The 11929-nt window shown below is 45.9% G+C and overlaps 1 protein-coding gene across 1 annotated transcript in view; it reads left to right on the top strand.

The window, feature by feature from the left end:
• Window positions 1–1153: 1153 nt before the first annotated feature.
• Window positions 1154–11929, top strand: part of PDZK1IP1 (PDZK1 interacting protein 1) — a 28207-nt gene continuing 17431 nt past the window's right edge. The window contains exon 1 of the mRNA XM_090049324.1: window positions 1154–1324. Coding sequence (XP_089905450.1) covers window positions 1258–1324 — 67 coding nt within the window. The 5' untranslated portion in view covers window positions 1154–1257. The remainder of the gene's footprint in view (window positions 1325–11929) is intronic.

The following is an 11929-nucleotide window of genomic DNA, read 5'->3' as shown; positions in this document are numbered from 1 at the left end:
ACTGCATTTAGCTTTTCCCTATTTTTCCCCCCTCATTTCTCTTCAGGGCACCAGACTCAGCTGTTTCACTTTTATTTCTGATCACGCTCACTTTGTTGTTACATACGGTTTGTGTCCCAGTAACACACAAGGTGTGCTAGGTAGCGTTACTTCCTAGAGATCACAAGATAGCAGCAGGACACTGCTGAAATGTCTGGATTGCAACCGTTGTCAGAGAATATTTATTCGCTGGGGGTTTTTTTTTTTAAAGTAGCTTTAATTGGATCTTTAGTGGCTACATCCTTCTGCAGCTTTATAGCTTCCTCAAACTGCATGTTTATCACTGTTTTACATGCTACCGGCACCTGAAATTCAGATTCTATGTATGCTTGTATGGTATAAGCATTACCAATTTAGCCAAAAAAGACACTGATTTAGCGAAAAAAAAAAGTCACTGCTAGTTGTTTAGGGTCTGTGACTTGCACTTGAGTGGTTTTGACTCTGTTCATCACAGGGAAGAGGCTTAAATGCTGCCAAGTAGATTGTGTTATGCCCAGAATTATTTTTGTTGGTCAGAGATTCAAGCCCTAGTTTTACAAGACCTGCATTTTGGGGTCTTTCGCTGTCCCCTTTAACTTATGGATTTGCCATCATGTTCATATTTCTGGGCTGCTGCATTACCGGATTTCCTATGAATATCTTAAGCCCTGGTGCTGGCAAAGGGTATTTATACCCAAAAGCTTGCAAAGAAGAATTTCACCAGGTATTTGAGTTGGTCTAATAAAAGAGATCAGATTCACCCGCAGAAGCTTGTCTGCCAAAACCCTGGTGCTCTTTCTAAAAGAGGTTTTGTCGATCGCGGTATCACTTCCCCATACTCTTCTTCCAAAGTCCAGTAAAGTGGTTATTGTCTTGTCTGGCTTCCCTCCAAGCAATTGTCAGTGACTCCAAACGGCATTTCTGCAAACTCCCTAAACAATCTTAGGCATCAGTCATTTGCACCAAAGGGGAAGCAAGTATGTAAATGAGATGCAAATGCAACCTCCTTATTCTGATTTATTAGGTCGACTTCATTTCAATAGCCATGTGTGAACATCCACTCACTTCTTAATGGGTTTGATCATTTACCCAGCTCATTGCTTTGGGAGGAGGGCGTGCTCAGGTGTACTCTGGGTGTTCAGGTTTCAGGGTTAGCTCTTGCAGAGGCTCCTGAGAAGAGGCAGAGCTCGCAGCGCAAGAATTCACAGCGCTGACCAGGCAGACAACTTCTCTCCAGCCATGCATACCCTGCAGGTTGCTGTCTTGTGCCTATTAATTGCGCTGGAGCCTGTGAATTGCCAAGGAAGTAAGTGTGATTTGTTACTGCATGTTTCTACCTAGAGTTGGTTACTTCTTATAAGTTTATGACGGTGAGTGGAAGTGGTGCTTCATTAAGAGGCTGCTTGCTCTTTGCGGCAAAGGAGGAAAACAACCCCAAAAAGCAGTTCAAGGAAATTTCCTATTGAAAAAAAAAATAATGATGAGTCTTCACCGCGCTTTGCAAGATGCTTTGTTGAATGTCCTTACCCGTCGAATGAATGGTGGGGAGTAGGGCAAGGCAATTAGCCAGCCCTGCATTTGGTTTGCACTGCAAAATAGAAAGGACTCGTGTCTGTTCTTGCTGTAAGACAAAGTACAGGTTTGGGTTTTTTTACTGGCACGATGGCTGTTAAGGATAGCACTTACACTTCCCATTTTGGGTTTTATTTCAACCAGTTACATTGAGGTGGAAACTAGTGCTTTATCTCCATCAGGACTTTGCAACAATAAAAGCTCATTCAATGTAAAAAAATGCACCTTTTTTCCTGGCAAAGACAGCACTGAGCTTCCTAGCTGCTCTGGGATGAGGGCAAGGAGATCTAATTGATTCATTCATATGAGATCTTATTCCGCTATGTTGAGTCTCCTCCACAAAAAGCCTCCAAAAAGCTGACTTTTGGAGACCTGAAGAAGGGCAGTTTGTGCTCAAAAGCTTGTCTAACTTCTTGTGGACTGTACAGTTGTTCCAATAAAGGATATGGCAAAAAAAAACCCCTCGCCTCTCATCCAAAACCTGACTTATTAGCAGGGGTTTCATGATACTATGATATCATTAATGTTATGGGGGATATGGCAGGACACTTACCAGTATTATAAAACTTTATCACGAGAAATTAAAATGAATCTGATTGCATCAAAATCCAGCTATTTCTTCTCTCTCTCCCCAACCCTCTCCTCCCGCCGTGTTGTGAGGTCCTATTCTTGATTGTTTTCCAATGTCTTTGTTCAAAGCTTTGCCCCTTCTGAGAATTCAACTGCAAGGGATTTTCTTTCAGCCTGAATTTTGATCTCATCCTGCAACTTGTAAAAGTCAAAAGTGACTTGCCCTTGTCTTGAATGAAAAGAGCTGTGCCTCAGTTTCCAGGTATGACCAAGGGCTGTATTTGGTAGCCGTGTTGGGCTGAGACAAAAAGAAATGCAAAGAAAGATCATTTTATTTGCAATTTCTTAGTTGGTCTAATAAAAGGTATCATCTCTGAACCAAGAGTCTGAGAGTTTTGCATTTCTGTAGGTCTGACTGATGCCCACGCAGACAGTTGTCAAAGCTAGATGTGCCCCAGAATGATAGACCAGCTCCTTCCCCCCCACCCCAAGTTAAAATGTGTGTGTGCTCAGATGGGAGGTAACGTGCATAAATCAGGGAACAACATGCCCAGGAACAGCCTGGATTGGCAGTTTTGCACATGCAGAGGCATTCATCCACATTTGCCGGCACTGGCTTTACTCAGCATTGTTTCTTTTGGCCTGGAATGATTGCTCTGAGGCTATTAATTAAAAACTGGCAGGTCATAAAGGAAAATCCACCTTGGTGGGGCTGTTCCAAGAAAATGATGGGTTATGAAATTTCTGGTAACTTTGTTCTGCTTCCTGGAACGGAAGACAAGAGGTAATTAATGTGTATGTGATGGCTCATGGCATCTGTAAGGATTCATTGGAGGCACTCTGATTTGCACCCATCTTAAATACATGGATTGCCACCCCGCCACAGCCAATAGCTAGCCCCTTTGGGTGGTCAAACTAAGGAAGAAGCATGTGGCAAAGCTGGGATCCTTTACCAACAAACTAGCCCCCTGACTCATAACCACCGACTTACAAGTCCTTCCCGATTCCCTCCCATCCCACTTAGTAACGTACCGCCCCTCGTGTCATATCCCAGCTCTGTTGCACCATCTGAGGCAAAGGATTCTGGGGAATTTAGGGCTGCTAAAGTGCGTCTTGGCTTTATACGTCCAAAGTAGAAACATGGACATTGGCTTGAAAGTATAAGTGACTCGGAAAGTGGTCACAGTGCACTTTTGAGCAAGGTGGGGGGGGTGAATTAATTTGGATAGGATCAGATGTCAGTGAGTGCACGGCTTGCTCAGTTTGGTGTATGCAGTTACTAGCTGCAGCGCCTATATGATGGCTTGAAGCATGCTCTTCTCTTCATACTTGACATTTTGATGCCTCTTTGTGGGTCACAACTTGGCGCTCTGTTTCTAGTCCGTTTGGATTTTGTTCCAAGTGAGCCAAGACAGACCCCTTGCGTCCGAGCTCTTGCGAACGCTCAGTTCAGATTGAAGCCCTCAGATCCTAACCCGCCTTTTGATTATTCCATGCTGGATTCAAAGCCAGAAGGCCCTTATATTCCAGCCGAGGTTAGAAAGTTGCCAAAATCTCATGAAAACAGCTGCTGGAGCAAATGTGAGGCCCAAATTCGTGGGAACTTCATGAGGACAGCTGCTCTGAGGAGGTTTTTGCCTTGTGGGCCACGCTACATCATAGGAACACTTTACATGATTTCAGCATTGCTGAATTTATGCCCAAATTTGACCTTAAACTGCAGCAAGGGTGTTTCTGAATATCATGAACCGCTAGACACCACAAATACGCCCTTCCCCCTTCCCCCCCAACACCTGGAAAAAGGATGAGGAAATACATCTGGCAGAGACAATGGTGGAAGAAACAACCCAAATTTCAGGCTTAATTAAATAACACATTTGCTCACAGCAAAACCAGTAGACATCATAAATACTGACTCATCAGGAAAAAGGATAAGGAAATACATCTAGCAAAGACAACAGACAATGGTAGAAAAAACAATCCAAACTTTCAGTTTACTTAACTAACACATTCTTCACATTTAACACTGCCTGCAGCTGCGCCTCCATAAGCCCACAGGTATAAGTGTGGGCACACTTGTATACAACAGATAGTGGAGTGCATTGCTCATGGTGGTATTGTATTCAGTTGCAGAAGCCAGGGTAAATTTGTACCTTACAGATTAACCATAGTATGTATGTGTACACACACACACACACACACACACTCATACATACATATAGCACAGGGATATAGCTTGTAGCCACTTTGGTCTAAAAAGCAGAGGCAGACAAAAGTCTTGGGCTAGAGGCAATAATAAAAGATATCGCCTCTAGCCCAAGAGTTTTGTCTGCCTCTACATATAGCACAAGCTTTCATCATCTTCAATCCATGAAAGCTTGCTTATATATATAAAATTAATTATCTATTTTGCTTAGCCTATAAGGTGCAAATCTATAGCCTTATATATATAAGCCTTATCTATCTATCTATCTGTGTGTGTGTGTGTGTGTATATCTATCTATCTATCTCAGCTATTTTGGTTAGTCTATAAGGTGCAAATCTATAGCCTTCCGCTTGACTTCAGACTTTGGCTAACTATGTCTCACTGTATTGTGTTCTCAGGTGCCCAGGGCACCCCTGGGTAAATTCACAGATGTTAGGGTCAGAAGGGACCTGTTAGATCATCGAGTCCGACCCCCTGCTCTGGGCAGGAAAGAGTGCCAGGGTCAGATGAGTGTGATGGTACATGTATCCCTGGGTCGCTCCTTAATCATTAAGCAAAGAAAGCAACCCATTGGAACAGCTGGGGTGTCACTAGGGTTTAAAGTTGGGCAAACATTTGCATTCCTTAGGAGGTGGTTTTGGTCCACGGATCTCTCGGTAAACAAGTAACTTGTCCTCACTTTGGCTTGTGCTGAGTTCGGACTGGAAGTGTTTTGCTGTGTGCACTCCCTGCGGCATTCTGGGTAGGTTTACAAGACCTAAACCAGCAGTCTTGCACTTTTCAAATACCCAAATTCGGTCCTCCATGCCACCATTCATGAGATTGCCTAAGAAAAAACCCCAGGAGAGTTTAATAGAAAGATGTGTTTGAGGTTCTTTATATTTGCCTCCAGGTATGCGGTCAGTTAGGATCACACTTGCTTCTCGTTGCCCAGCATTTCTCCACGACCAGAACAGTTTAGAACTCACTGATTTTTTTTGGTTTTTCTTTGAAATGGCCACTGAGATCTTCTGCTACTAAAATGAATTAAGGATTTGGTGCTTAAAAGGGAAAGGCAAGAGATGGGGAGGCTCAGAGAACGGTTGAGATGGTTGGCAATAGTGAAGCTAGTTCGTAGATGATTATAGATGCACCTGCTTTATAACTATCCATTTATGTAGCAGCGAGTGTTGAAGTGGTGTTGCAGTCATGATGGGCTAGGAAATATGTGAGAAGCAAAGATTTCTGTGGGTGTTACATTTTATTGGACCAACAGCACAGTTGGGAGAGAGAGATGCTTTCAGATACAGTGCACTTGTCAGGTCAGAGTCTGCTGCATAGTAACAAAGCATGTCTCCAAGGTTCATATCTCTTACTGTAGTAGAATAAATAAGGATGTCCTAAATTTAAATGCATCCCTTTCCAGGGTAGGTTAAGTAAAGAAGATGTCTCATCAGGTTTTCTGAGGTTCCCCTGCATAGCTGTGGTCCTTATTTGGAGCCGGAGATCCGAAGAAGACAGCACTGCATTCACAGATTCATAGACTGTAGAGTAGGAAGAGACCACGAAGGATCATCGTGTCCAACCCCCTGCCCCCGGCAGGAAAGAGGACCAAGGTCAGATGACCCCATCTTATAAATCCCCAAGGTTATATTCAAAACCTTGTCTTTAAATTCATCCTAACCACGCCGCTGATCCAGCAAAAGCTATCACCTGCAAAACTCCTTGCCGCTAATTTCTGCAGTGCATATTTATTGCATCTAATAAAGATATGCTACAACTTATAGTCCACGGATTAGTCATGATTTTATTTTTTTATTTTTTATTTTTGCAAAAAAAAAAAAAAAAAGATATTTCTGTACCTTTCTCTCTCTCCAACGTGAGCAAATCGCTAGTAAATTAGCAGCGTTCCAGTGCGGTCCAAGGAGCTGTAGGTACACCGTGTCTATGAACATGCCTCCTGGAACAGATTTAAGCATGTGTTGCTCCATTGATTTCAATTGCCGTGCCAATTTGCAGCAGATGAAGATCTGGGCCTCTGGGTTTTGTTTACAGATCTTTCCCCACAAACCACCCACTAACTAAGAGCATTTGATTCAATTACAAGAAGGACTTGCCTTTCAGTCTTGGCTAATTAGATTTTTCAAAGGGCTCCAAATCAGTGCTATCTGGAGCCAGGAGGGAGGCATTTGTTACTGGTGCCAAGATCTAATGTTCTTGCTAATGGGACATGTCCAACCTCTACCCACACATCCCCACCCAAGGCAAAGCAGTCTGCAAAGGAGTGGGAGCTGATGGGAGGCTTGTGCATCTGCACGTTTTATTTTTGTGCAAACAGTCTTTTGACTCTGATTTTGGCTGTCAACAGAAGTAAATAAGACAGAAGAAACAGCGGAAGTCACAACGAGAAAAAAGGACCTGTTCGAAAGGGATACGTTATTGCAAGCTAATAACTGAGGCCTCCATTCAAACAATGATCTTGCGAACTGCACTTAAGCGTGTGCTTAAGAAAATGTTTTCCTGGGTCAGTGTCTATGAATGTGGTCAAAAGAAAGGCCTGAGACCTAAGATTTCCTTAAGGCTAGCTCTGTCCTGCACCGAACATAGTCCTTCTGCATCAGCTTCTTCACCTGTCAGAAGGAGTCTGCATTGTGAATCTCTCTTTCAGGTCGATGAATGTTTGGGAAATGCTCCATAAAAATGAAGTATTGTTAATTTTTTTTTTTGGGAAGTGTGTTTTCCAGGCAAATTGTAAACTGGCTCCTAAAAGAAAAAGCAGGCAGGGTACTATTTGTATTCATAGAATCACAGACAATGATGGTGGAAGGGAGCTCAGGAGGTCACCTCTAGCCCAGCCCCCTGCTCCGAGCAGGACCAGCCCCAACTGCATCATCCCAGCCAGGGCTTTGTCTACCCGGGGCTTAAACACCTCCAAGGACTGACATGGGTGCCCTGGCTATAATGGACTTTCCATAAACAGAGTGAAGGATCCTCGCCTATGGAGTTTATTGTCCATCTACCTAGGCAACCCAGGCAATGGGATTATCATCTCCGTTTTATACGTGGAGAGTCGATGCCTAGGGAAATGTAGTGAATGACTTGCCCAAGGCCATGAAACAGTAGCAGAGGAAGGAAGTGAATCCTGGTCCCCCGGGTACCAACCTAGGGCCCTATCCTATAAGGCCATGATATCATGAATCGCTGAAACCTATTTCACATGCCATGATGCTTTATGTCAGTGAAGAGTGGGCCGGCTGAGGGAGTATCCCTGCTTTTTTCCTTCTTCTTTTTAATTCTGTGTGTCAGGCCAAATCAATTCCCAATTCTATAGACTGATAAGTCATTCAAGCCTGTGTGGTGCTACCACCGGCAAGCCTCCTCCCTCTAGACTCCTCAGTCTGGGGCATCAGATACTCCCAAATTCATGGCAGGCATCCTGCATGCAAGCCCCAAGGTATTAGGGATCAGATGCCCCCTGTTCTCCCTTGCCCCAAGCCTAAAGGCTGAAGGAGCAAGCTAGAGGGAAAGCCTGAGAGCAATTCCCCATCACCATCAGTTGTGTAGCCCAGATCCTCCCATTGGGAGGGTATAGTAGACTCTCGCAGGGGTGCCCGCTCACACTGCAATGTGAAGGCTGGGAAGAAGGGGTCCTCCCCTGCTTGCTATGTAAAACCACCTGAGCCAAAAATCACGACCGTGGTGCCTCCCCTGCAAAATGAGCTGCCGTGCACTTGTGGCTGATACTGAGTTACTGAGACACCTGAGGCAGACATCAAAGGATGGCTGTGATGTTTGTGTTAACTGGCCGTGGCCTGTACCGTGTCCCACCTCCACCGCTGGGTGCGGTGCCTGCGTGATCCCAGAGCATCTACTCTGTCAGGTTGAGGACATGGAGTACATCCACCCAGGCTGGGGGATTTCTCCTGGGCACCTCCCAGCCCTGCTCCACACCCAGTCCCAAGTCAGAAGGCACATTAAGACTAAGAAACAAAGACTGATTTGCATTGCTGGGGATGTCATAACCTGGAAAACCCCTGTGGTCCTGGGACTGACATCACTGGCTGGTTCAGTCAATGAAAGAGATTATGAAGGCCATTACTGACAGTCGTGGTTTATGAAAGAGATTATGAGTCAGGTTTGCAGGGGAGAGGGAGGACGAACGAACGTCATTGCGCAAGACATGGCTGAGTCCTCAGCTGGAGCGCTGCGTGGCATTGCAGACATCCAAGTTCAGGAAGGATGAGCTCGCTCTGGGACAGGTATTGGATTAGGGCTTGCTGGGATGATCACGGGGATGGGGAGTATGTTGTATGAGAGGAGACCAGAGGAGCAAAATGGAGATCAAGAAGGGATACGGTTGCTCATATAAATACAAATCGGGGGTCTGCCTATGTTGGGGTGGGCAAAATGTGGCCCGCGGGCTGGATGCGGCCCTCCAGGCCATTGTATGCAGCCCATAGGGCCCCTAAAAAATTTAGAAAATGAATATTTATCTGCCCTTGGCTGCCTGTAATGGCTTGCCAAAATTCAGTAAGCAGCCCTCCACCTGAAATTGTTGCCTGCCCCTGGCCCATGCCCTTAGACCACCATGGCTACAACCAGCACATTTAGGGGGAGTTGGTTGCAGCCACGTTGGTCTAAGGACACAGGCAGACAAAGTTATCTGGGTAAATGTGATATCCTTTATTAGACCAATTGACTAGTTGGAAAAAAGTGTTCTTTGCAAGCTTTCAGGCACAAGCACCCTTCTTCAGGCATAGGGGAGAGTCTTGTTGGTGTTGGTCTACTCTCTAGGGCTGAAGAGAAGCTTAAGCCAATATGCAAAATGCAGGTCTGTGACAATACAAATGCATGACAGGAGAGATCAGAGGGGAGAGGAGTTAATGGGTGTGAGACAGGTAGGTAGGGGGAGAAACAGAGGAGGGGAATATCAACCGGGATAAAATGTAGCTGGTAAATGGGGTTATCGAACGGCAGTCAGGTTATAATGTGCCATAAATCCAATGTCTATATTTAGTCCATGGATTTTTGTGTCTGGTAGATTTATGAAGTGAAGTTCACAGAAAGGTATTTTATAAATTCCCTCTGAGGGTCAGAACGAGAGATTGGAGAGAGAGTGGTTATTTTGTGAGAGGTGTGCACCCACAGGTCATTGGGCATTGTATCACGGTGGACATTCCCCTCTTCCATTTTCCCCCCACCTACCTGCACCTGTCTCACTCCCACTAACTCCTCTCCCCTCTGAGCTTCCCTGCCATGCATTTCCATTTTCACAGACCTGCTTTTTGCATATTGGCCTTAATTTTCTATTGACCCTAGAGAGTAGACCACCACCAGCACTCGTCCTTATGCCTGAAGGAGGGGGCTTGTGCCTGAAAGCTTGGGAAGAACAATTTTTCCAAGTATTTATTCGGTCTACTAAAAGATATCACATTTACCCAAAGAACCTTGTCTGTCTTTATTTATGAGCTGAGCATATTTAACCTTTAAGCTGAAGTCACTCTGCTCATAATGTTGGCACATGAACACATGGGGCAGTCGAAGGAGGGTCTGAAACAATAGGAGAGTGAAGCTGTGAGCAGGTTTCCAATAGGATTAACAGGAAGAAAAGATCTTTTAACTAGTTTTAATATAGAGCTCAAATCAGTTTAGAAAAGGAGTCATGCATAGATTGGATGGCCCGGGAAATCCTCTCTCTCTTTTTGTTGCAGCAGGCCCGCGCGTTAACGGTGACGATTCCCACCTAAGCAGCGAGGCCGGAGAATGATAAGCAGGGATTTGAACCGAGAGTAAGCCCCAACTGCAGTGACAGCAGCTGCTGTGGGTGGCTGACTCATGGGTCTTGTATGGATGTCCCATTTGCCGTGTGAAGTGCGGATTGCAATTTGGATTTAATCTGTGAAAGGGTTTTTAGATCTGGAGTTCTGGCTTGAGTCCATCTCTCTTCCCAAGGGAAGCTGTTTTAGGCAACTGGAAAGGCTGCTGGACCAGTCTAGCTACCCTCCAGAAGTACATTTTCTTTCCCCATGCAATGAAAAAGTTAGTGCATAACGTCTGCAGTTCTGTATTAACCGCCCATGAAGACTAATGGGAGAATTTTAAATGCTTTGAGCCTAATTTTCCAGCCAGCCTGTCATATCACCCAGGCAAATCCTGCTTTTGCAGATCCAAGCTGCAACAGAGTGTGCTGATCAGGGGATTAGATGTGTAATGGCGCGGTTCCAATATGCAAGAGGGGATTATTTGACGTGCCCCATGATTTGGGATGGAAATTCAGCAGGACGTTTCTCGTCTTCAGGCTGGTCTCCACAAGGCCAAATGCTGGAGCTGTGTCACCGCCACCCGTTCATTTGGCTCAGAGCGAACTGCTATGACCTGCTATTGGAGTTACTTTGGTAGCAGGGGTAACAGATTTGAGTTAAAGGTGCCAAATTTATCCCCTCCTAGTGACTCGCGGAAGATTGCTAGACTAACTTAGCAGTTGCATTGGCTCCCCAAAGCACACAAAGCAAAGGCATCAGCCCCTGCAGGGAACAGCAACAGCTGTGCATAGACTCTGCCTCCGCAGTTGCTGCCTGTGTTTCGTGCCTGAGGATTTCTGCTATCTGCAGCTTTGCGTTTTCCTGCTTTTATCACATCACTGTGCATCATGCCGGCATGGTCATAATCTGCCCTCCCCAGCCCTGGAATGAAGACCATCCTGATGGGGAAACACGCTGTGCCAAGCACCCCCTGGATTTCTTGTGCTGAGGGGAGAGGGCTGTGTCTCTGGCGTAAGATAAGAGATGCCCCAGGGAGGAAGCTGGCAAGAAAACTTGAGTGCTTCCAGGAAAAGCAGCTGTTGGGCCGAAGCCCTTGGAAATATTTCCAGGTCAATGCATGTCTTCTAGGGGAAAAGACAAGGCAGTTATGGGAGGATAAAGGAGGCGGACTCAAGGCATCGAGGTGGAGGGTTTTGGCCCGGCGAGGGCAATGGGCTCGTCGGGATGAGGAGGGACTGGTAGTGCAGAGGCTGCAGTGACCCTTGACGCTGACATCAAGCCACTACCAATTGTCCCCTGCTCCGCTGAGTGGCAGCCAATGCCTCACCAAAAACGGGAGGAAACACAGAAACCAGGCCAGCAAACGCTGAAGGAAGGACCGTTTTGGGGAGCAGGTGAGCTGGTGAGGATATAAACCACAGGTTGAGATGAGCTCTAAGCTGGGCGGTGTGGGTGCGCCAAGTTGACAGCTGTTATGGGGTATCATTGTGGGTCCAGGCACGAGGCTTAGACGTCGTTTAGAGCTGACCCTGATGGAAGTGGGGAGGGGGACATTCGAGCTGGGGAGTCAAAGGGTCAGATGCTACATCACTGTCTCTTCTGTGCCGTTGGCTGCAGACACTGGCTTGCCTTGCCTTATGCTAGCCCAGTGGACCACCCAGGCTTGGGTGGACCATTGACCCATCAGCTTTGGGTTTGGGGAGTGTGAGTTCAGTTCTTTGTCTCACATCATTGCCCTGTGCCTCAGTTTCCCATCTGTGGAATGGGGGTGCAGAACACCTCATTCTTTCATAGTTTCATAGTTGGTCGGGTCGGAGAGGAC

This window comes from Crocodylus siamensis, chromosome 5 (genome assembly GCF_052110815.1).
Source record: "Crocodylus siamensis isolate JL-2025a chromosome 5, ASM5211081v1, whole genome shotgun sequence".
Taxonomy (NCBI): domain Eukaryota; kingdom Metazoa; phylum Chordata; order Crocodylia; family Crocodylidae; genus Crocodylus; species Crocodylus siamensis.
Note: the sequence above shows the minus strand (reverse complement) of the source record. Positions and strands in the feature narration are given on the sequence as shown.